The sequence below is a fragment of the Leptopilina boulardi genome, unplaced genomic scaffold, assembly GCF_019393585.1.
Source record: "Leptopilina boulardi isolate dan_hultmark-lab unplaced genomic scaffold, ZJU_Lbou_2.1 LbouV2_58, whole genome shotgun sequence".
In the NCBI taxonomy this organism is placed as follows: domain Eukaryota; kingdom Metazoa; phylum Arthropoda; class Insecta; order Hymenoptera; family Figitidae; genus Leptopilina; species Leptopilina boulardi.
Window position 1 is genome coordinate 511,196 of NW_026138003.1, and position 27,475 is coordinate 538,670.

A 27,475-nucleotide genomic window follows, 5' to 3' on the forward strand; every position below is an offset into this window, starting at 1 on the left:
CAAGAACCTATTTTTTTTAAATTAGTTGACTGGATCTCGAGAAAATTTTTTTTTTTTTTTTAATTAAAACTGCTAAAAATTTTATTTGTTAATAAATTTAATAAAAAAAAATTTTTTTCGGCTATTATTTTCATAAACTTATTTTGATCTAAGTAAGAGTAAAAAATTATTTAACATATTGAAAGTTAATTAGTTTTTGAAAATTTTAGGTAATTCGTTTGAGAAATTCTGATTCATCTTTGAGAATTTGTTATTATTTTTTGGAAAAATAAAATGCCGAATATAAAATGCAAAAATAATTTAATTTAAAAAAAAATCATTACTCTCGGGTTTTTTATGTCACTAAATTCGAAATTTTCTCCCTTAAAATACATTTTTTTCCCAGTGTGAAATTAAAAAATAAAAAGTCTAAAAATCATTTAAAAAGAGGTTACATACATAGTATATATGTATACTCTCAGTTAATTTAAATTACAAATTTTTGTACATTATGCATCGACTCTTAAAATCTGGACTTTCGTGATTTTCTGTCTTTTTCTACACTAAATGGTTATAACTCGGGTTTCTCCTCGATTGAATGAATCAAAAAGAGCGAATTCGTCCAACTTTCGTTTTGTATACATCTTGAAAGATATGCGCTCTTCGTTGAAGACGTTTGCCCTGCGATGCGTCCAATTAAACGTCGGTAGATAGAAAGAAGGATATGAAAGGGGTAAACGAAAGAGTATAAGAGTATGAGGTGAAAAAAGACAGTCGAAGAGGGAAAAAGAAGTGTAGCATATAATGTCTGTATCAGCAAAAGATGGAAAAAGCGTTTCAAATAAGAAAAAAAAAATAGGAAAAGAAAAATGAAAAAAAGACTTTGGCAGAAATCTTTTTCTGAGATGAACGATCAGTGAGAGATTTCCTGAATATATACCTAAGAAAATTGCGAGAGAAAAAAAGAGGGGAAAAAATAAAAGGAAAGCTTTTTAAAGAACGCAGAATTCAAGTAGAAACAGAACGAATGTATATATGTATATTCATTACAGAAAAAATGCCATCCGTGTCTGATTAATGTTTTCTCAGTTATATATTTATAGTTTGATAAAAAAAATTAAAACTTTTAATACAATAATGCAGTTAACAGACTTAAAATCGTTAGATACTTTTTGCATTAAATATAGTGTGTTGGAAATAAGAAATGGGTACAATATAAAAATTTTCTAATAATGTATCTCTATATACATAATTTATTTATTTCAAAGAGTTTAATTAGATAGAAAAAAGGATTAAAATATACTGAAAATTGAATTGGTTAATATAGAACTAACAAATTTAGTTTCTCGTTTCAACAAATTTTTTCTTCGTCTAACAATTCAATTAATACAATTTTAATTTAGCTTAACTTTTATTCGAAATAATTTTAAACTAGTCGACTTTTTTTAAATGCAATAATAATTTCTAATTCGCCGAATCTTTAGAAATTTTATTTGACCAATTGTTATTTAATGCAATTTTAAAAATGCAGAATTTTCATATCACCGTAATTGACGAACAGATAATAATTGACAGAAAAATTTTGCACAAATTTGCGCGAAATCTTTTTGTCTGTTGTTTGATCGGTCATTTGCATTTTCGGTTAAATGAAAATTCTATCAAATAAAAATTAGTGAATTAAAAATTCTGCTAAATTAAAATTGGGTTAAATTATTTTAAATAAACAATTGTGTAAAGAGAAATAAGGCAAAATAAAATTGTGTTAAATAAAAAATTCTCTTAAATGCCCATTTAGAAAAATTTGAAATTCAGTTAAAAGACTGTTTCATCTCGTAGAATTCTTTTGAAATGAAAATTTTAACTTATGTAATTTATGGGATCTTGATGAGTCCTACTTATTTTCTATTTTATTTATTTTTTATTTTCATATTCTTAATTTTAATTAGCGCAATTTAATTAATCTTGGTCTTACAATTTTTCGATTTGTTTTAATGAGTGAATATAATAGGATGTTTCTCTGAATTGTTTTCGTATAATATATAAGGGAATTTGGCGAGGTTTATAAAAAGGCCTTAAATTCGAGTGGTTTTGGGTCCCGTAAATTTTTCAAGTTGTGGGCCAAGTTCAGCGACCCATTCGTCTCCAGTTGACATTGGGGTGATGTGTTTTTCCTCCTTTTGTCCTTTCTTCACTTGCCTTGGAATTGCCGCCTCCCTATATGGCAATCGAGTCCCAAAACGAGCCATTTTTTTGTCTCTCCTTTTCTAACGGAATTTCTTCGATTTCGTCACTTACACTGCTTTCTTTCCTTTCTCCTTAATAAATTTTATATTATGATCCTTGCTCCCTGAATTACGTTTCACCTCGCGAATTTATTCATAGGCCAAAAGTAGTTATTATTTTTCAAGTGAAAAATACTTTTTTTTCCCAAGCATATTTAAATTTTATTGAAATCTGTAGATAAGATTTGGAAATATTAATATTTAAAAAAATGCATACCAAAAAATTCAAAACGGCGTAACTTCTGTAATTTTTTCTCTTATCCAATAACTATAATTTTACCAAATTGCAAATTAATTCGGAGACTACATGCAAATCGTTTATTTTTTGACGAAGTCTTACCCTCTATTAATTTTTAGTATTTGTTCCGATTTTTAATATTCATTTTAAGATTATTGAAAACTTTTTTAGTAAGTATAGTATTTTATTACTATTGAAAAACTTTTCAAAATTCTTAAAATTGTTAAAAAATTTTTTTAATTAATTATAATTCTCAAATTGAATTTTAAAAATCTAATAAATACTAGAAATTTATTTCGTATTATTTTTGTAAAACATTCTTAAACTATTTTTAACAACTTTTCTTTCCTAAATGTTGTGAACTTCACTGACTTAATTTTTTGGGAACACACAATATACGTCAAGATTCAGGGGCTTAAACTTTTTTTTTTTAATTCCTGCAGGATTCGTACTTCTTTTTTGTCATGATAAGTCCCTCTAACGTATGATTTTTGAATTATGATCTTCAGTGTTGAATAAGTCGATAATAAATAAAGAGACGTAAGATCCATTTTCAGTGGTTGGTAATATACCATCCAAGTTTGTTGATTTTTGAAGCGCTGCAAGAGATCGGTTACTCTTATCATTTCCTTTCTTACCGACCCTCAGAGTTATGTCGACTTGACTATATGCGGGACTTAAGACCCAGGTATCCCTTCCACTACATATTCAGAATCGTACCCTTTACTTGAAGTAAACTAAAAACCGGTTCACATATTGGGGCGTCTCCAATCTCATGTGGGGATTTGAATATCGCAGTTTCCCGTTCTCTTCCTTCTTACTCTATGGACGTATATATTGTGTATATATTTATATAATGTTGCTAACCGTGAATCCATACAGAGCCCTAAATTGATATTTGGCCAGACAATATTTCTCCAAAAAAAAAGCTTTTTTTAATGCAAGAAATAGGGCCCCAGATAGATTTTAATTTTTATCAACAAAGTGATCTTTTTGTATTTCAAAAAATCATTGATAATACATTCATAGATGATGAGAATGTAACAAAAGAAAAAAAAAACATTTTTTTTTCAAAAAGAGATATCTTTCTCATTTTTAAGCTTTGAGAACACGAGCTCTAGACAAGTTTGAGCCTGAAAAATAAATTTGGGATTATAACTATTATCCTGCGCGGATGAATTTTAGTCTGGGGTCCTGGGTGAGACGTATTGAATAAGGACATCATTTATGAACTTAGAATGGACCCCCTGTTTCTTTCTGTTTTTAACTTCATTGCCACATCTTCTTTATACCATAAGAAGCAACAACAACAACAACCAAGGAAGAGAGACAGGAAGTGCAGTAGAAAACGCATATATTTAAGTGGGGGTAAAACGGGCCCTGAAGAAACGTGAACCGATCTACAAAGTCTCTCTTGGTTGTTAATAGAAAAGGAGAGAAAGAGAAAGAAGAAGAGAGAAACTGCAACATCGCGGTTGCATTGTTTACGACGCATTGGGACGCCTGCAGCAGCCATATTGGATTCCTCTTGCGGCTGTAGATCAAAATTATAAGGCGGAACACGCTTTGGGTCCGAGGATTCTCCAGCATCCTTGTGTCTTAACATCATGCATGCTTTGTTCCCTTTAGATATCAACAAACCCAAGTTTGCTGATTCTACATATATATATTTAAACTTAAAATATATGAAACGAATCCAATTTCTATTTATTTGAAAGTAAGAGATTTTTTTTACCATAAAATCAATATGTTCCAAAAAGTAAGTGGTCCATAATGCCCATATCTCACCTATTAGTATTACTTTAAAATGATTAAAAAAATATTTTTAATAATAACACAGCCCCACAAAAAAAATTACCCTATGTATTTTTGGGCCGCTGAACACGAATCTTAAATTTGTTTTGCTCCATCACGTCAGAATTTTTTCTAAACTCAAAAAATATGTCGGATCTTTGGCGGGTATACGAACTTTTTAGGGTTCCGTACCCGAATTGGGAACCCTATTAATGAGACTAGTGAAGCAAGGCATGTACCCCCCCCCCCTAACGGCCACACGAATTTATCTAGAAGGCTGAAATTTGGTACACATATGTATTTTGGCCTGTAGATTACAGGAAAAGTATAGCGAATCTCAGGAATTTATTATCATAGCGTTGTCAAGGAAAAACCATGAATTTTTACGAAAAATCCCTAAAAATGACTATGTACCCCCCCCCCCAGGTAGCCACATTTTTTCACATAGAGAGTTCAAATTTGGTACTCTTATGTATTTTTACGTGAAAATTATAGGAAAAATATAGCGAACATGATTCGGATTGATTTACATAGCGTTGTTAAGGATTTAAAAATTTTTAAATTTCAAAATGTCGGATCCAATATGACGGACAATTTTGTTAAAAATTAAAAGTTTCTTATACAACATGGTACCTAGGGGTAAATTTGTCTTCCAATTTGTAATCAGCGTACCTCAAAATTCCTAGATACCAAATTTCAAAGGAAACTTTCAATTTCTAACAAATTGTCGCCATATTGGATCCGCCATTTCGAAATTTGAAAATCTGTCTTTATATTTAAAATCAACGACCCCAAAAACCCCCGCGTGTTAGTTTCAAGTGAATCGGAATAATTTAAAAAAATTTGTCTGACATATTAAATTTTTCTGTTTCGATTTTTGAAAAACAGACATCAAATTCATTATTACTGATAGTTTTAAATAAATCATTTGAATAGTTTGTATCAGAATAATTGGGTCAGATTTTCAATATTTATTTAAATAGATTAATTATTTTCTATTTATAAAATATTGATGAAACATAAATACATTTAAAATTAATTAAATGTGGTCATAATGCCTTCATTATCAACCAATAAATTATTATTTCGTATAAATTTTATAAGGTCTCGTAAAAATTGTAGATTATTATTATGTTAATAATAATCAATAAATTTCAATTATAAATTAAAATGAATAATTACCTATTTAACTTCATTGAAATAATTATAATTCAATGCACAAAATTAATAAATTTAACTAAAGAATTTATATATGAAATATTTTTATAATTTAGAATAATTATTTAACAACTTGAAGTTTAAAAAAAAATGTTTTCAAAAGTTCATTATTTTATTATCTGAAAATTTAAATTTTTTCGAGTTTTTTCGTGAATATTAGTACTTAGTCTTATCTCATTATAAATCAATGAAAATATTCTTTACACGATGTAATCCGAGTTTTTATTAATTAATATTAATATTACTATATTACCGTTTAATATTACAGAGAAATAAGAACACAGAAAATTAAAAGGCATTAAAATAAGCTGCAACGCTTATTATTTTAATCCAATTTTGCTTATTTTAATCCATTTTAGTATTAAAATAAGCAAAATTGGATTAAAATAATATGCGTTGCAGCTTATTTTAACCCCTTCGCAGTCAAGGCCAAAATATCATAAGTGGGCCCGAAATGTCAGTAAATTTTTTAATGACCAAAATTTGTGCAAATCTGTATACTATGATATTTAAGGTCGCTGATTACGATTCCAAAGTCAGATTTTAAAAATTCAAAATGGCGGATGATTTTTCAAAAAAAAAAAACAAAAATGATTTAAAAATAATTAAAAATTGTTACTCGGGGGTTTTTGGGGTCGCTGATTACGAATCTAAAGTCAGATTTCAAAAATTCAAAATGGCGGAACCAATATGGCGGACAATTTTTTCAAAAAATGTCAAAAATTATTTTAAAATACTTAAAAATTGTTACTTGGGGGTTTTTGGGGTCGCTGATTACGAATTTAAAGTCAGATTTCAAAAATTCAAAATGGCCGAGCCACTATGGCGGACGATTTTTCATAAAATGACAAAAATGATTTTAAAATACTTAAAAATTATTACTCAGGGGTTTTGAGGGTCGCTGATTACGAATCTATAGTCAGATTTCAAAAATTCAAAATGGCGTTACCAATGTGGCAGATAATTTTCTAAAAATTTGAAAATTAATTAAAATTACTTAAAATCTGCTACTCAGGGGTTTTGAACGTATCCATTTTGAATTTTGAAATTTTGTAATTCTGACATCATATTCTGAATCAGCGACCCTAAATCCCCCAAGTAACGAGTTTCAAGCGAATATGGTCAATTTTCAAAATTTTTGGTCGCCATATTGGATCGGAATTCAAATAATTTCTTTTTCTGTATCATATAGAACGGTAATTAAAAATTTGGCAAATATATAATTAACAAGAAAAATTTAGAAATTAAAAATTAATTAAAAACATAATGAAATTAAAATAACTACACAAAAAGTGTGTAAGAAATATTATTGTTATTAAACAGTTTAAAATTTGACTTAAAATCGAGGTTCTATTATATTTTTGAAAATTTTGAAAGAGAGAGAGAGAGATTTAAATTTTAAAGGGACAATTATTATTATTATTATCACCAGTAGTTGGTGAAGGTACCATAAGCAAAACACTGAAGTATATATATATATATATATATATATATGTAGAGAGAGAGAGAGAGAGAGAGAGAGAGAGAGAGAGAGAGAGAGAGAGAGAGAGAGAGACCTGTGGAGTGTCTTGGGCATTTTTCCGCAGCATCCGTGAGTGGTCCACTCGGGGCCCAGTGAACCCCCCCCCCTCCCTTCCACTTACTTCTCTGATTTTCTCGCTCTTTCTCTCTAATCTAACTCGAGAGAGGCCCAGGGCCTGATCTGCGCGCCTCCGGGTAGCGTTCCAGCTAACTTCAGAGAGTGTCCTGCTGGGCCTTTTGACCGGGACCTATGCTACCTGGTTCTATAGAGTTATCTCGAACATACCTTAGAAGAGATAGGACCCCAGCTCAGTTGCGGGTTCCAACCAACAATGACGCCCAGTTGAACGCTGCTATTCGTGCCCTCCACGTTATTATATACTTGATCCACGCTTCTTTATGGGCCTTTAAAAAAATCATTCTTGATTAAAAAACAAAAAAAAAACCACCCCTCCTATCGGAAATATCAATCTCGTTTAGGGATGTACTAAAAGAAAATTCCAATTTTGAAGTGAACAGTTATTTTATTGTGTTTTTTTTTCCTTTTATAAACTAAATAATTAACAATATTATTGTTTTCTTGATTGAAATCTATCATATTAATTGATAGTTTTTCATTCAATTTATTGTTGTCAATTTTTTGGAGGAAAAAGAACGTGAAGTTTATGTGGTGATTACCAACGATATTTGAAGTGAAATGTTAATTTTCTTTTAAAAATTATATATTTGAAATTGAATAAAATAAGGAAAATGTGTGAGTGCGGCGACGAGTGTGGTGAGGCTGCACAAAATTCGGAATTTTCTAGGGTTCAAAAGTGAAGGGAACGTAATATTTTTTTTTTTTTGAAAAATTGCGGGCGACCCAGAACCTCGAGATTCTGAAATGTCCACCTTAGGTCTCTCAAAGGTCTTTATCTTGGATAAATACTTTACAGAACTGCAAAAATTTTGGGAAACGGAAAAAAAGCTTCAAGGTATTTGACTATACTATACTAATGTTTATAGTAAATTAATTACTGATTGTTGTTTAGATTTTTTTTTTCTCGCAAAGTTTGAATGAGAAAAGAGAAGAAAATATTGATATATATATATGGTTCTTTTGAAAGAAAATCATTAGCAGAGAAAAAACAATAATTATTAAGTAATATTTATTTCGAGTTTATACAAGAACAAATTTTCGTGCATGTTCTGTAGCACACGATGAAATGTCGATGTCCTTTTTTTTTTAAAGGACAAAACCCGTTTTGGCGGCGCACCTGAAAACAGAGCACGATTTACACGGGACAAGTTGGTCCGCACTTTCTAGTGGACGAGGCGTGGGACCTTTTTCCACTCGTGTGTATATGTGTATGTGTGTGTCTGGCTTTAGTTTTATATTTTTGTTTTCGTTGTTATATTCCCGCGCGTTCTCACTCCCGCGGGGAAGATCGACCCGTCAGGTCGAAACTTTCACGATTTCAATGCGAAACCCTCTCGCACACAAATACACGAGCCTACTTGTTTTTTTTCAACTGTCCTTTCTGCATATATATGTATATATATATATATGTGTGTGTATATCTATATCTGCGTGTGTAGAGCTTACAACAAAGTACAATGGTATTAATGAACCGCAATAATTTATAACCAGAATTGAGCTCATACACCTCGCGGGATCGATTTTCATCATCAACCTCGTGGGACTATCTGTTTCCATTTGTGAAAATGAAATAGAGACCATGTGTTTCGAAAGATTTTGGCTTATACTCAGAGATTATTATAATTAATGTGGTTTTCTATTTCAAACTATATATTACAAAAAAAAATTTTTGTGTGTGGCTATATTTTTTAAATTGATTTTTATTGTTTCTGAAAAATGTAAATTACAAAATCGTAATACAAAAGCCGCGGCGTAGCTATGGGCTAAAGATAGGAGTAGGTAAGGTGAATTTGGTGAGGGCCCTTATCGCGATTTTATATATGAATTTTTGGTTACTTATACACATTATTATACACTCAAAAAAATAAGTAGTAGATTTGACTACTTTTTAACTACCCTGTATAGTACAATAGGTCCTCAACTCAATTTTAAAAGTTGTATTAACTACTAAAAAGTAGTTAAAATAACTAAGAATGTAGTTGATATAATAAGATTTTGTAGTTAGTTTTAAATTCTAACTACATTTTTAAGTTAATTGTATACTACTAATTTTTAACTACTTAAGAAATAGTAAAATTAACTACACAAACATTGTTAAACTAACTAAGAAAGTAATTGTTTTAACTTCTTTTCACTTAACTACCCAAAGGTAGTTGAAGATTTCGGATAAATTTTTTTCAGTGTACATATTGTATTTAAAAACATTTTAAGTTTAGTTACTCTTATAATTATTTTTTTACAGTAAGGTAAAATTCGATTTTTCAAGAAATTTTTAAGATATTTAACCATAGATGAACTCATGGCTTCATTTGACAACGCCTAAGTAGCTTTTCTTTTTCTTTTTGATCCTCCAGATTCCCATTTTCTTTCTACATCTGCTTTCTGCTCGAACTCGACATAATTATAAAATCCTATAAACATATTTTTTTCTTTTATAATCAATCACTTTAAAAGTATCTATATGGAAAATATTTATTAAAATTGCTTTACATGTTACATTACATGAAACCAATTTACAAAAAGTCAACGAAAAAGTTTTGTGAAATTACTATAGTTAACTGAGTATTGTTATAGGTTATGTTAAGAGTTTTCACTAAATATTTTTAAAAATATATATTAAATACTGATACAGGATTCTTACCTATAAATTTATTATGATTAATTTAAAAACTTCAAAAAAAAACTTTAACATAACCTGTATATTTACTAATCTTTCGAAATATATAATTTTAAGTGATAACATATTAACACAAAAGGGCAAAGTATAATTTACAAGAAAAATATGTTTAGCACTGCTGGAGGCAACTGCAAAACTGTTTAGGTTAGAAAAGTTATTTATCATGACATATTTCTGTCAGTTATTTTCAAAACTTACACTGCAGAAGTAAAACAAGTATTACTTGTACAACCAACAAAATAATCAATATAATAATTAATTAAATCTCATAGTATTCATAAGTTGGAAATAACTACAATAAGCTTTATGAGCTTTGTTTACATATTTGTATATCGAATATAAGTAGCAGCCGTCTTCGTTGCTTCTGTTCCTTTTTCAATTTCCCATTTTATTAATTTCATTTTAAAATATGATTTCATTTCTTCTTGCTCTTTTTTTTGTTCCATTTCGATTCAAAATCTAAAGAAAAAATTTATGAATGTGAAATTAGAGAGAGTGATTTACGCTATAATCTCTCTTGCACTAATCATTTTCTGCTTTTTTTATTTTTAAATAATTAAAATTTTTGATAAATTGTAAAGTATAATGTGAAGTTAGTGAAAAGAAATTTTTTAGTCTCTTAAAGTAGTCACTGAAGTGGTTAATTTAAAAAATTACATTCTGTAAATCAAAAAAAAAAAAATCTTTAAGAACAATATTTTTCACTACCTACAGTTGTAATTATGTTTATTTTTCTTTTTTATAAATTATTTATTAATAACAAAGGAGAATAATATATTATATCATGTAAGTGTTATTAAGATGTATTACATATTTTAAAATTATCGCGCGCTAATTATTGCGACCAATAATAATAAGCATAATAAAGTGTTATAATGATTCATTTTTTGTATATATATGCAATTTAAACATTTTCAATGTTTGTGTTTTTGATAAATAAGATTTATGTATTATTTAAAATTTTAATATTAGCGCTTATTTTTGACGAAATCAACTTGAGCTCCACCTGTACATTTCTAATCTAGAGATATGTTTCGCCCTTCTATTGAAATTTTACATTCCCAATGCTTTTAATTAAAAGTTCGATTTTTTCGAGAGTTTTCGATATATCCATTCAACCTTTTTATGTCATGTATTTTTTTTTAGAAAAAGGATTTCAAAACTTCTTATTTAATTTTTCGTCAATTTAAAATTTTATTAAAGCGTGAAAAGTAGCCATAACTTTCCTACAATTTATTTTTTTCAAATGTTTAACAAAATTCTCACCCTCAGTTTACTCTGAGGCCCCTAGACATGCGAGGCCCTGTGCCACGATACAAAACTTGCGATAACAAGATTGTAGTATTACAAAATTGTAATATTTTAATAGCTTTACCCAAGTGAAAAATTTACCTAGAATTAACCACTGGAAACCCTTGTGGAATTTTCTATGGAAATGACACATTTTTTTCATATAACTTTATAGCATAAAAACTCAAGTTTTTCAACATAACTAAATTAAAATTATTGTTTGCAATGATCAAACACATTGTAGTTAAGATTACTTTATTACTTAAAGTCGTTTTATTTGTACTATTTATGAAAGTAAACAAAACTTTTAGGTAAGAAATGGTTAGTCATGATCATGCCTGGTCAATTAAACAAGTTTCTAACTTAAAAGTTTTGTTTACTTTCATAAATAGTACAAATAAAACGATTTTAAGTGATAAAGTTTTCTTAAAAGCATTATGTTTATTAATTACAAACAATAATTTTAATTAAGTTGTGTTAAAAAATTTGAGTTTTTATGCTACAAATTATTATGAAAAAAATTTATTATTATTTACAACATGAATTTCCTCAAGGGTTTATATACTGATTGTTATAACACTTTTGATATTCTGAATTTTAAAATAATTATGTGCTAAAATACTACACGGGAAAAAAGGAATTTCTCACAGATGCTAACTGATGTCTGCTATTGGATCTATCAAAATTAGTAACTATACAGCTAAATTTTTTGTTATGACAATAAAGAAAGTTTGATGTGGTAAACAATAACAGTCTTAATTTTTAAAAATTTACTGTCACAGAAAACTTTTTTGACTCCACTCTTAAAATCTAAATTAGTAAAAAAGTTTACTAATTTGAATTAGTAACTCACTTTTTGCTTCTCAATTAGTAACATTTTACTAATTATTAGTAACTTTTACTAACAATTAGTAAAATTCAACTAATTCTAAAGCAAAATGTGAGTCACTAATTTAAATTAGTAAACATTTTTACTAATTCAGATTTAAAGAGCACAGCATAATTTGTTCGCTGTCCCTATATATTAGCTAACGTAATTTGATGTGAAAGCAAATAGTTCGCTGCCACAGCAAATTTTTTCAATGCATGTATCAAATTAGTAAATATTATAGAAAATATTGTTTTATGTCTAACCTAACCTGACTTAACCTCAAACTCCATGGCTTAATTTAACCTAATAAATGATATAATTTTCTTTTTTACTAATTTTTAGTATATAAAATTAAATTTAAAATTTGTAAAGACTACAATTTCACTAATTTTAAGTATAAAATAAATTTTATTAAAACAGTATTCAAAAATCTTAAAATGAATTTTTTAGTCTACAAAAAAATACTAAAAGTTAGTCATTTGATATATTATTTTTTAAAACAGTATCTATTAAAATATTTTTAACAATTTTTTCTTTTCTAAATATTAAATATTATCAAGAAGAATATTTTAAAGAAAAAAAAAATTTGGCTTCATTTGTTTTTCTTAAATTGTACATGCCTTTTTGTTGTAATTTGAAAATGTCTTCACTTCTGAATGTTTTGGTCACAGAGAACCATAAAGATTTCCAAGCGTGAGAGGCAAACGTGTATTTTATTTTTTATTTATTTTTTTTAATGCTTGTGGACGAAATTGTAGGCGGGTCACGAAGATTTCGCATCTGACAAGGACATGCGAATCGGCTCGACCATTTTTAATGGTAAAACTGGGTTCCCAGGGCGCTTGAATCAGCCTTGGGAACATTTACAAGTTCCTTTGGATATACCATATTCGCTCATTAGTTCTCTTCTCGTACATCGTGTATTTATACATATTTACATTCACACATAAATCCTTTTTGAGGTAAAAAAAAAAAATAATAATAATAAGTCCGCTCGCTTATGGCATATCTACATTCTAACGGCATTTAACAAATTAATAATTCGGTTATCTCACAAGCAGCTCACAGTTTGTCGCATTATTTTGATATAATGAGCTTACTGTTTTTCATTACATATCCAATAATTATGCAATTTTCGAATGTAAGAGTGCTTATTATTTAGGATTAGTTATGTGTATTCATTAAAATATTAACAATGTATTTTATAATATGGAAATGTAGGACTTTGATTATATAAATTAAAATCCTTTTCATGTTGTCTAAATTAGACATTATTTTATAGCAAAATTCTATAATGGAGGTATCTAAATTTTTTAACGTCATTTCAAATCACATAACATTGGAATATATGAAATAGGTGAAAAAAGTTGAAAATCTTAATAATTGTATTAAAATATTTTCTTCATGTAAAATAACAAATTTTATATCAAAATTAAACATCTTTATTGAAATTGTATTTTATTAGTTGTGTTTCGTATATAACAGCATTCCTAACTTATGGATCATTGCTAAAATCTATCAAATCATGGGAAAATTAATTTTTTAATTTTACATTTTTGGACCATTGCTAAAATCTTTCAAACAATGGGAAAATTAGTTTTTCAATTTTACTAATTTTTGACAATTGCTAAAATTAAAAAACTAATTTTCCAATGGTTCGTAAAATTTTAGCAATGCATAGTTAGGTTCACTGAAAAAAATTCCTAACCCCCGTATACCAGGAATTGACTAATTTACCTGGTTACGAGAGGAACCCACTATAGGCAATCTTGGTCAAAGTTGATTTCGACAATTAGTCGGAATGACTATAGGGCAGCTTATCAGAATAACCAGGTATCTTAGTTACATTGGCTTGAATCACTTTGACTGAATAAACTTTAGCAAAATTGACTATAGATACATGCGATATTAACCAAACACCTTAGTTAATATAAGTAGGGAACAAGGGGTCAATTCTACTAAATCGACTTTGACAATATTAACCAAGCTACATAACTGAATTGAAGCTTGGTTACGCTGACTAGATTTAAAGTTGCTATGGTTAATAGTCATTAATGCGAAGCAAAATTTTTTTCAGTGTTCTTTTTTAATTAAAAGTAATTGAAAGAAATATATACGTATATATATATAACATTTGGATCGTTTTAAAATATCCCAGTAAGTATAATAGGAAAATGATAATGCTATTACTAATTCATTGATTAATATGCATAGCATGGGAGAATAATAATTTATGGACTGTGACGCATATAATGATACGTATATGATCAGGAGGGTGTTCAATAGAAAATCATTTCCTACAACAGCGTAAATGAGAATTATAAATTGCAGAGCAATTTGTTGCAGGTGACATAGCAATTATGTACATAATTATTCACTTGTCAAAAAATTTTTTTTTTTGCAAAGTTGTTTAGACAACTCTATAATTTTGTTGATATTAGTGCGAGTTTCTTTATATACTATCTCATTGAAAAGTCTTGTTGGATTCTCCGTTTTCAATATACACATTTACAGAAATTAATTCTAATAATAATAATAATTATTATTATTATTATTATTATTATTATTATAATTCACTGAGTTATTCTCTTTTATATTGTCGAAGTCATACTAATAGATTTATATGTCCAGAGAAAAAAGTCGTGCCATCTTTGTGACTGTCATTTGAGTAATTGTACTAAGTGATTTAAGTGTCAATGGGTATAATAAGGTTTTTGGGGTCGCTAAATCCGAATTTGATGTCAGATATACAAAATTCAAAATGGCGGACCCAATATGGCGTCCAAAAAATTTTAAATTGACCAGATTTGCATGAAAATGGTTCCATTAGGGTTTTTGGGTTCGCTGAATCCAAATTTGAGGTCAGATTTAAAAAAAATTCAAAATGGAAGACCCAATATGGCGGAAAAATTTAAAATTGATTCGTTTCGTTCATAATTCGGTACTAGAAGGTTTTTAGGGTCGCTGAATCTAAATTTGAGGTCAGATTAAAAAAATTAAAAATGGCTGACGTAATATGGCAAAAATTTTTAAAATCGATTCGATTTGTTCAAAATTTGGTATTAGAGGGTTTTTGGGGTCGTTGAATCAAAATGTGACGTCAGATTTAACAAATTGAAAATTTGGATTCATAGACCCTATAAAGAGCCCTGAGTACCGAATTTTAAACGAATCGAATCAATTTTAAAATTTTCTACCATATTAGGTCCGACATTTTGAATTTTTCAAACTGACCAACCGCAAAAACTTTTAACACGATGATATGATATTTCTTTGAAAACTTTTTTTTTGACCCTTTTGGACCCACAAACGATTTTTCTACTAGACTGCGAAGGGGTTAATAAACTATAACAGTGGAGGAAAAGAAGTAATTAGAATTACTTTTAACATTTTCAATATAATTCAATTTACGAAAGCGTTTATAAAATTTTAACATAGTCAATCATTAACCAAAGAAAGCACAATTTAACAGAAATGTCATTTTCATTACTGTCAATATTATATATATATAGCTAATCAAATAACAAGAAACAAAGTGAAAAAAAAAATTATTGAAATAGGACCAAAAATAAAAAAGTTACAAGATATTTTATACATAAAATACAAAAAAAAGGTTTTTTGTCTTGAAAATGAAATTTTGAGGGTGTTTGGGCAATTTAATATATACACACCATTTTTTTCAGTTTTTCCAGACCAACAATAACTTCTGATAGGTCCGATTAAAAGTAATTTTTCATTGTCACACAGTGTTATTAAATTATTATTAAATTGATCAAGGTATAGAAAAACGTTTCTTTTCACACGCTCCCATACTTAGGTAATTTTTCAATTAAATAATAAAATAAATTTTATTTTCCATATTAGTTTCGCTAGCTTCTTTGAAGGCATTTTGATTGGTAAAATGCATTTTTAAAAAAATATAATTATTTGACCAAAAAAATTAAAATAAAAAATAAATTTGACTTTTTTTTTATGAAAAACAAGATTTGTTTTATTTTTTAACTACAAATCACCCAAATTTGAGCACGATAGGAGAAATTTTTTTTCACTTTGATCACTTCACGTCATCTGAAAACTCTCATATAACTATATAAGCAAACTATCATGATGCTTTATTTTATACTTGTTGCTCATTTGCATTTTATATATATATTACTTCATTATTATTTATCATTGAATTATCATACTTCACATATTATTATTATATAAGGAGAAATATTGTCATTATGTAATGCTTGTTAATAAGTTATTTGAAATTATTTTTATATCGTTGCTTCTTGTTGACAGGTTATTATTGATTCTTTTTTTTAATATACTTCATTTTGTATATAACTGTATATTTTATATATTATTTTTCGTTTATTAAAGTTGATGATACTTTAATACTATAAAGTTAAAAAAAAAATGATCAAAGTTCAATAGGTTTATGTTCTAATAACAGTTTCTTTGCTCCGGTTCACAAATGCCAAAGAAGTCAAACCAGATTTTCACGTGATGTCTATAAGTGTCGATTTCCTGCATTATACACCAATATAAAATTCTTTATATACAAACTTCTTCCGCGTTTCTTTATTTCTTTTAACAGAAGAAAATAAAGTCAAGTTTGATTTCTATTTTGCCCAAAGCGAAAGCTTCTTTTTTTTAATTTTTATTATTAATGCAAATTGTTTTCATTCATATATGCTTAAAGGCTGTTATTAATAATTATTTATATATTAGTAGTAATCTTATTTCAAAGAAATTTTTTATTTAATTCAAATAAATGTCTCTTTAATCCTATATAAATGTTAAAATTTCTTTGATTTAATGCACAAATTTATTTCATTTAAAGATCATTTCTTTGAATCCAAGAAATTTTCTTTGAAACTAAGAATCTTTTTTTGTTTCAAAGAAAATTTTATTTTGAATGAAAGAAAACAAGTCAAAGAAAATGGTTTCTTTAACCCCTTCGCAGTATAGCAGAAATAAAGCTTCCGTGCCCCGTATGTGGGAAAAAATTTTTTTTTTTTAAATTGATATTACAATATTGTATGTTTTTGGGGTCGCTGATTACGAATTTGAAGTCAGTTTTTCAAAATTCAAAATGTCGGATCCAATATGGCGACAAAAAAAAATTTTAAATTCACCAGATTTGCCTGAAACTTGTTACAGGCATTTTTAAATGTTGATTAATTATTTTTTGTTAAATTTTTAAATTTATCATCCGACATATTGAATTCGCCATTTTTAATTTTGAAAAAGTGATATCAAATTCGTAATCAGCGACCTCGAAAACCCCCTAGTAACAAGTTTTAGACAAACCCTTCGAGTAATGAGTTTTAAGTAAATCCGATCAATTTTCAATTTTGTCATCCGTCATATTGGATCCGCCATTTTGAATTTTGGAAATCTGACATCGGATTCGTAATCAGCGACCCCGAAAACCAAAGAATACACACGAAAAAAAAGTAGAATTTTTACCCCAAAATCGGTATAAAAATTACCTGCAACAAATTTTATCCTAGTTGAGGGCGCCACCGTCTATGTGAATTAGCATTGGTGAAAATTACCCGCAACAAAATTTACCCAGAGTTTTTTCTGTGTATACCCATTGACAAGTTTATTGTATTGTGTCTACTTATTCTTTTTATATGCTACTATATAGCGGTCGTACACACTGCACTGAAAAAAAAGTTTGGTATTAACAACCAAACGTTTGGTTGGTATTTAAGCAACCAAAATTTTTTTGTTGAATCAACAAAATTTTGGTTGTTCCAATCAAACTTTAGTTAGGACAACAAAAATCCTTTTTTTCTAATTTTGTTTGTGTCAAACAAATTTTGATTGAGACAATTAAAATTTTGTTGATTCAACAAAAAAATTTTGGTTGCTTTAATACCAACCAAACGTTTGGTTGTCAATACCAAACCCTTTTTTCAGTGTGGTAGCACGACATTTTTATACCTCTATAGAGGTCAATAACAGTGAAGGGGTTAAATGAAAGAAATCTTTTCCCTGGATGCATAGTTAGTTTTTCTTCTGGGAAGGGCGAAACCAGAAATAGGAAAATCTGATCAGTACCACATTTGACCCACATTTCAATTTTTGAACGGTAGTCAAAAATGATTAAAAATCTTTTTGAAGATTCCAATAATAAAACTATGAGATAAAAGCTCACGAAGTATAGAATGATAAAAAATAACAATAAAAAATAGTTTACTTTATGTGTGAGGAAAGTGTGATTTATATGTCAAAATAAGAGAAAAAGCATTATGTTTGGTTGAAGAGTGTTGTAATACCGAAGAGTTGCATCTTGAAATCCTCTATGGTGGGATTTATGCGGGGCAATGGCCTATGGCTGCATTTGCCATAGCTTGTTGCTCGGCTATGCTTGCACAAATACAGCTATATATATATATATATATATTGGTAACGTGCATATATTTATACCCGCGTATGTTAGATATACGAGGAGTACAGATCTGATCCACAAGTTACGTACTCGTGTATATATTTTCCAATAATCGTGCCGTTCAATTTCTTCGCGTGTCTTCTGTTGAAGCTCTTTGTGCGTTACCTTACTTTGCATTAACTTTTCTCATTGCAATTCTGTATTATCTTGTGTTTTTCGTTCTTTTTTTTTCTCCCAATTGAATATAGAACACTAGTCATAAAAATACATTGTTATTATAACACACGATACAAAACGGGGCAATATCGATACTATATATATATATATAAACACATTAAAATATTGTTCTGTAAATTATCTGACACATATCTTGTGTTATCTTTAAAAATGAAAAGAGAAAATAATGACCATTGAGGTGAGAGCAAATTATATTTTTTGCTCAAATTTCTTTAATCGATGAAATATAATTTTCAGTAGGTATTTTATACATATGTTATAACTAAATTTTTAAATAATTTTGATACTGGCTTTCGTGAATATATATATATATATATATATATATATACATACGGTACTTCCATTTGTCCAAATAAATATTTGGAAAAAAATATGGGCGCTAATTTCTGACTGTGGTTAATTTTAAAATTAGCGTCAAAATTTTTATATTGGCACTGAGAGAACGATATTTTTGGTTCAAACAATTTTTTGGTTTAATCAAAACTTAGAATATCCTTTTTGCTATAGGGAGAACACAAAAAAAAACCAGAACTCAAAATAAATTGAATTCGGACTCAGTTTGATGTGCAACAAAAATGAGTCAGTAAGATGATGCCGCCACAATCTCATTTTTGTTTCACTTCAAAATAAGTTCATTTTGAATTCATTTTGAGTTGAAGAATGGAAGTTCTGTTTAATAAAAATTAGGCGTTTTGAGAATTCTTTAAAATCAAAATTCGTACAAATTAATTTTAGAGCTTATTCATGCGTCTCCACTTATTCAAATGCAGTTTGTATCAGAATGTTCAGTACTGACAACCATAATAGTAGTTCAGTTCTGATTTCGCAATAAAGTACTTGATTCACATTCTGGTTCAATATTCATTAAGTTTTTTCATCACTTCTATACTCAATTCGAAGTTATCAAAAATAAAATCATCTAATTTATATATATATATTGAAATGGTTTATATGTTAAAAATTGACAAAAAAGTATAATGTTCTCTTTGATGGGTCAAATAAACGGGATCTTTACGAGTGTATCTCAGCTGATTAACGACAATAGGCTAAAATAATTTGATATCACAATATCACATTGTCATTGAGCATGCGGTCTTGGTGTAAAAACAAGGGAAAAAAGTAATGCCGTCATTTATATGCAGCCATGTACCCTAGCTATATATATATATATATATATATATATAGGTATATAAAAGGAACGCTTTTTGCTCGTGCCAGTGAACATGTACAGGTACACGCATACGGTCATCGTTTTGAGATTGTGTATATATATAGAAGCAAAGGAGTTTTAAGGAGAGAAAAGATGCTCGCGGGATTAACCTGCATCTGATTAGACACCGAGGTTGAGACTTCTCTCGGGGGCCCCCTTTTGTATTCGTATTGGTGAAGCCAGTCGAGTTTTCAGGTAACTCTTTAAAAGTCCAAAGCAAGAAATAAAAAAGATCGACACTGAGGAGAATCATCCAGGATTCTATGATGATGGTGGTGGTAGTAGTAGTAGCAGTATCTATACATATACCTTTTGCCATTACTTTCTCAGGGACTCAAGTCCCTCGACTTCTTGGAATATTAGCACATTCCCAAGTCTCGCCGTCATCGAGCTTCCTTCCAGTATAATTTAATGGCCTCTAAAACTCCCTAACTGGAACCAGCCGAATCGTTTTTAACGCCCTCGTATCACCCTCTCAGATAATTTTACTCTCTCTCCTTTATTTCTAATCCCTTGATTTCTGTGCGTCTTGCATTTGAGAAATCGTTATATGATTTGCTAGCTGCTGCCCGTACGTACTCTTGTATTTTTAATGGTTGTTTGATTTACGTTTTTGATAATTTATGGTTTTTATGGATTGTTGTTTATCAGAAGAGTTGCTGAGCAGGTTGTTGTACAGGAATGAGCGGTGTCAGCTCCCCCCCTCCTCTCTCTCTCTCTCTCTTACATTTATTTTAAAACCCATTAATCTGCCATTTTAATTTTTACACATATGATTAGAGAAATCTCAATTTTTGAATAAAAATTGAAAGAATGAAAAAAAGTGTAGAATAAGATTTAATTTTGAAAAAAAGATGGAATTTTGTTTAAATAAATGTTTGTGGCATTGAAAATATGAAGAAAAAAAACCTTCATCTGGATCAGAGAAAGATTTCTCTAGAATAGTAAAAGATTTAACTGAAACAATTATTTATAGCTGTTATATTACGAGAGTATTTCTTAAAGGTAAATTTTTTGTTTTCATGAAATACATGAAAAATGCTTAAAAATTTATTGTATATAATTTAAAATATGTAAAAAATTTGTCATAGTTATATGAATTTAAAAATGCCAAGGTATCAATAAAAACTTCAAAAATTTAACTTCCATTATTTTCTATAATTTTTTTTTTTTTTTTGTAGGACGACAATCCTATTATAAAAAGGTCATTGCAAAGCGATATGCGTTTCATGCGTAATAGTAAAACTAATAAAATCAATTAGTCGAATATAATTTATACATATACCCAAATGTTTTACATGCTTAAAAAACTCCAAATTAAATAAAAAATAAGAAATCAATGTCAGGATATTATAAAATTTTAATGTATTTATATTTTCTTTTCATAGATATGGGTTAACCCATGAAACTTTTAACTTTCAAGAAAAAAAAAAATTTTTAATGTTAATAAATTACATATAAAATTGAAAAATTCAACTTTTTTTATTTTTGATATCGGAGTGGTTTCCAAAGTATTTTTGTCCTCTGAACACGATTCTGGCACCCAAATTTGCTTAGCATAGTCAGGATTTTAAGAAAAGAGGGGGTAAAGAATCCAAAAAAGTGTTTTCAGCATATTCTTAACTTAATAAAATTTATTTTACTCAAAATCCTTAAGCGGCGTTTTTTTTCAAATATATGTAAGAAAATGTTTCGATCACACCATATAGATTGACATGTTTAAAGCAAAAATGCAGTTGTGCCTTTCAAAAATGTATAAATTTAAATGAAATCACGATTTTTAATATCATCTTTAAATTGTTGCCACAGGAATAAAATGAGAGGCACATCATTGAAAAAGATCTTAAAACTTTTGTTTTTTCATAACCTTTTAAGAAATTCATTAAACTTTTATTTTTATCCAACGCCTTAATAGATATTTTCATAAGAAGATGTTCAATTGAATTTTTTTAAAAAGTGCTATCACTCAATCAAACCTTCGTATTTTTAGTTTTAGTGGTGGCAAACTAATGGGATAGTGAAAATTTTTTTGACAAAATATGTCTGTTAGATATTTCCATAGTAGCTGAAGTGATATTTTACACGCCGCAAAAATAAAAATATTAAGAATATAAACTTTTTCAAGAAATTCAAATGAAATTTAAGAATTTTTCCACTTTTTAATTTATAAAACTAATTGTCAAATAAATATTTTGTTCTAATACTGTACATAAATGATCCTTTGTATATAATTTAGCAAAAAAAAAAAATTATACCCAAAGTTTTAATTAAAAATAATTCAGATTTTTAAGTGTTCGATTCGAGAATTACAAAAGTTAAAAGTTTCGTGGATTTGCCCATATATATATATATATATATATATGTATATATATTTTCCAGGAAAAGACCATTTCAATTTTATGTTGAGATGAACAATAAAAAAAGCAATTATAAATTTTGTCACTCTACCACATCTTTAATTTATCGTCTATTATATAGTGTACATATATAAGAAACGATAAAATGAAAAATGAATTCATTTTATTCGTTTATAGTAATAAACGATAAAATGAAGATGTGGTTAAAGCGTTTCGTTATAATCTTACAAGGAGAAATAACCGTGTGTTATATAGAATATGGTTGGTTTCCTATTTTATAGAATTTCCTCGAACTAATATATTTTTTTGTTTGACTATTTCTTGTATATATATATATATATATAGTATATAGTTTAGAACTATAAAGTGTAATATAACCTGTCGGCGTTGAGAGAGCATTATATTTGGATCCTTTAATGCGACCTGATGCCACATAAATTTGACAGTGTGTTTGGAATTTATAGTATCACGAGGTTGAACCCCAGGTGTCCTCAGCATCACCTCAGCTCCTTTCGTTGACCATCTCAAATAATCTTCATCACATTTCATCGCTTCTATCTTATATAGGGATCATTGAACTCAATTGATTGGATCTAAATGAGCTGAGAGACTGTGTGTATAGGTCATCCTATATATATATATATATATATATATATATATATATATATATATAGTTCCGGTTCTAAGATTAATTCATACCTTTTAGAAACACACAAAAAAGAAGCAATTACATAATTGAAAAATTGAACAACTCAAAACTTTTTTTACAATACATCACACTTACAATTTTTTTTTATATCATCATCTTGAAGAACATTTTTAAAAGACAATTTAGATGCTTTTAAAACAAGAAATTAATCATCTCCTAAAATGGAATGTTATTTTTTTATATACTGACAAAAAAAAAAGGAATTTAGGTACCTTCTTTACTTTATTAGATATCTATAAATAATACTTCTATTTTATAAAAATAGTTTTTTTGCAACACTAACCTCTAAAGTTACATTTTACACATCAAAAAGTGTGTGTAAAGAAGCTCTTTTTCAAACGGTGTGTAAAGTGATTCACTTTACGCACTGAAATTTACTTTATGCACTGAAATATTACTTTACGCACTGAAATTTATTTTACGCACCGAAATTTTTCTCACATAATATAAGGATTGTTTTAGACCATACAAAACCACAAAATTATAAAACGAACTTTACTTTTAAATTCATACACTCCTGCTTAATGATATTTTTCCTGATCTTCGATTGATTTTTTTAATTCTATGCAATCGAAATTATTCTAATAGAGAGTTGGAATTCTTCATAATAGGTACTTAACATTAGAGGTGGGTGTTGCAAAAAATGTATGATACACGTGCGTAAATCGTGATGTGGGCCTCATGAGGTACTTACCAGTTTTCCCGATCTCTAATAAGGGCCTTGTCGGGAAAACTGATCAGAACCTCACAAGGGTGTAATGATTTTCCTCACCAATGCCCTAGATAAAGAAAACTAGTGAGGGCCTTACCAGTTTTCCATACGCATATACCCTATTTTTTTATATTATATAAACTCAAAAAAATTCATGGTAAATTTGACTACATTTAATTGATGCATTTAATTGACATTGATTACATTTCTCCTAGTTCCAGGGGGCGCCTATAACAAACAATAGTTGAAACAACTATGTAAAAATTGTAAGATTAACCTGTAAAATTTAGTAAGGAAAACTATTCAAAGTAGTAAATTTATTATTATAAGTATTAGTATTGAGATCCATTTTTTCATCCTCTCCCCTACTAGTTTCGTTTGTACATATGCCTAAAATATTTAAATTTATATACCTAACAGAGAAAAATCCCGAAACGCTGGGAATTGAACGCACGACCCTAACATTCGCAAGCCGACAACTTAACCAACTAACCACGCACGCACGATAGGATGGCTTGCATGATATTTGAGGACATTCTTGTCACTATCCAGTTAATTTTACTACCCAATGTAAATTAAAAAAAATTATAAATTCTCATCTTATCCAATGTAATTTGCTACTTTTAATAGTTATTATCTTCTTTTAATTAATACTTCTCAAACTTTACATAAATTTTTTTTTTTTGCGCCATCGTTCTGAAAAATGTGTTAATACCGTGGTAACTATGGAGAGTTCCATACTTAGGGAATATAACAGGAACCCATAAGAAAATTTAGTAATAAGAAATAAATTATTATTTAAAATCGAAATCATTTAACTAATTTACAATAACATTTTTGCAAATGATAAGGCCCTTACTAATGCCTTACTTTAAATAGGGCAAAGTCAGGCAATTTCTGCATGGGCACTTGTGTCATAAATAACTATTTTATTTAAAAAATTAATTATTATTAATTGGATTCAATACTAGATTAAATAATTAGAATATATTTACATTTTATAATTAATATAGCCATTAGTGGTTTAAAAAGTATAACAAAAATTTTAAAAATTTTATAATTACATGTTTGCATAAAATAATTGTATTATTAAAATATAAATAATAATAAATATTTCAATGCATGGAAATAAAATAATATTATTATATCAGGGTTGAAATGTATAAAGTTTTTTTAAAATTATTATTCGGAGATTTTACAAATATTCATTATATTATTATTATTTTATTATTATTTTATTATTATTAAACTAATTGTTTATATTTTATAATTAATATAGCCATTAATATTTAAAAAATATAACAACAATTTTAACAATGTTATTAAATTTTTAGGCAAAATAATTAGATCATTAAAATATAAATAATAAAATTTATTTTAATATGTGAAAGTAAAATAATATTTTATCAGGGTTGAAATGTGTAAAGTTCTTTTTTTTGAAATATGATTATTATTAGGAGATTTTACAAATACGCATTTGAAAAATGAATATTTTATGCTTTAGAGAGCTGAAACGGTACTCTCTGCAAGAGAAAACTATTTTCCTAGCTTGTACAGAACTTTTTAAATCTAACTTTTATGTAGTTTTAATTGTAAATTCCTTTCATTTAAAAAGCATAATTTAATTTGCGGGTGTCGAAAAAGTTTTTTGTTCAAAACTAAATACACCGTCGTTCAAAAGTTGCGTGCAACTTTATTTTCAAAATGCTTTTTAAAAATTTGTTTTTTTTTAAATTAATGAACTTTCTAAATATATTTATGATTATATTTGAAGAGATTCACGTTTATTATTTTTTGTAATTTTGCAAATATTTAAAGAATGAATTTCTAAATTCATACCGTATAATATATATTATAGATGATATTATATTTATATATTTTATTATATTATAATAATATTAAATTTATTTATTTAGAAGTATAATTTACATAATATAATAGGGGGTAGTGTTAAATATACATTTTGCTGGTAAGAAATATTAGAAAATCTGGTTACATTTCTGCTCAATTTAATCAAAAATTCTTGTTAAACAAACCAGAACTATGAAGTAGTATAAGGAGCACTCACTCTATAGGACGTTTTTGAAAATTCTTCCCCAGCCTTTCCAGATTTAATAGAAGAATTTACATATCCCCGATACTAACAACCCTAGCGGAAAAGCGAGGAATTACAGGTCACGTGGTACATTGTTATATATGTGTTTGTGTATAATTGTCAGTTGGCGTTTTTTTTTTTAAATGTGTTTGATGCGAGTTAATTTTGTGTAATTATAAATAAAAAAGTGAAAAATGAGGCTGCTAAATTGATCAATGAATCAGCATTAACACAGGCAACTTTACTTGATACAAATTATTTTGTATGTATTTGAATGTTAACAAAATACTTACTGAACTTGTCATTATATTTTGTTTGTTTACATGTAAATATAACCTAAAAATAATTAAGAAATTTCGTTTGAAGTATATACGGCTACAATGAAAAAAAAATTATTTATATTTTTATTATTTTTATATAACTTACAACAAATTATTACAATAATTCCTTTATTATTTCATTATGAAACATAATTGAAAACAAATATTTTAAAAATCTAAATTATACATTCGTATATAAATAAGCAAAAACTTAACAATTTCAAAAAAAAAAAAAAAATTTTCAAAAAATTTATGTTTTATTTAAAATTTTTGTGTGTAACTTTTTTCTTTCTTTACACTTTTTCAAAAATTATTATATATCACTTTACACTGTTTACTATATGATAACAGCTGTTACTAGGCGCTAGGCCATATTTTGAAAACTTCTAAGTACACCGCTTTTCCGCTGAAGGCGTCATAATCGGAGATATGTAAATTTCGGATTTATTCTCATGCAGGGGGCCTATAAGCTTAACAAGCAGTGAGTGCTTCTTATACTACTTCATGGCAGAATTTTTCTAGTAAAAACTTTTTTATTTATTCACATATGTGTATACTGTATTCTAGTTGATCTTACAAGAAATTAACCAGAATTATTTGAGAAAGAATCAGAACAAAAGTTATAGTCCAACTGTATATTTTTGTATTTTTAAAGAATAAAAGATGATTTAAATTTTTTAAAAATATTTTTTAACGTAACCTAAAAATAATAATTTTAGGTTATGTTACCTAAATCGTTTCCTATACATAAAAACTTTTAATTTTGATTTAAATGCAATTTCCAGTTATTTAAAATTTTTTAAATTAAATTATTCAATCTTAACCGAATCTTTTTTAAAATTTAAATCATCAAAATTTTTCTTTAAAAATACAAAACTACACAGTTGGACAAACTTTTGTTTCAATTCTTTGTTTGATTCTTCCTTAACTATAGAACTGTTTAATCTTATTAAAAATAATTAGAAATTTTTTTTAACCAGATTCATCTAGTATACATAACTACAACTAAAATGTTTGTTAGAAAAGCTATAAAAAAATATTTTAGACGCGTGTAAAAATATTTTAAACCCCACAGTAAACTTATTCGCTGTCCTTATATTAACAAGCAAAGTTTGCTGTGACAGCAAAAAAAAATCACTGCCACAGACAACTTCTTCTATGCGTGAATTTTCTACATTTATTGTCAAAATATGTTAGTTAATTTCTGCTTTAATTCAATTAGCTGTTTTGAAAAAAAAATTGTTTGAAAAATATTTTGAAAGAATAAGCATTAAAGTGTAAAGTGGCCCATTTATTTATATATATATACATCGGATATTTTCGTAAATAAGAGTATTTTGCGGTACTCTGTATTCTTGTGTTTGTGTTTCCTTGGAGAAAAATTTTTTTCTTTTCTTTTTTTATCGTCCCACCCATTCTACGGTTCAATTCACAG

General features: G+C 27.7%; 1 protein-coding gene across 2 annotated transcripts in view; it reads left to right on the forward strand.

The window, feature by feature from the left end:
* LOC127290235 (unconventional myosin-IXb) overlaps positions 1 to 27,475 on the forward strand; it is a 105,648-nt gene that overhangs the window by 36,303 nt on the left and 41,870 nt on the right. Inside the window, exon 1 of one of the 2 annotated variants that reach the window (XM_051318702.1) lies at positions 7,401 to 8,006. The exons of the other annotated variant lie outside the window; for it this stretch is intronic. Coding sequence (XP_051174659.1) covers positions 7,916 to 8,006 — 91 coding nt within the window. The 5' untranslated portion in view covers positions 7,401 to 7,915. Of the gene's footprint in view, positions 1 to 7,400; positions 8,007 to 27,475 lie in introns of those variants that run through there. 2 annotated transcript variants of the gene reach the window in all.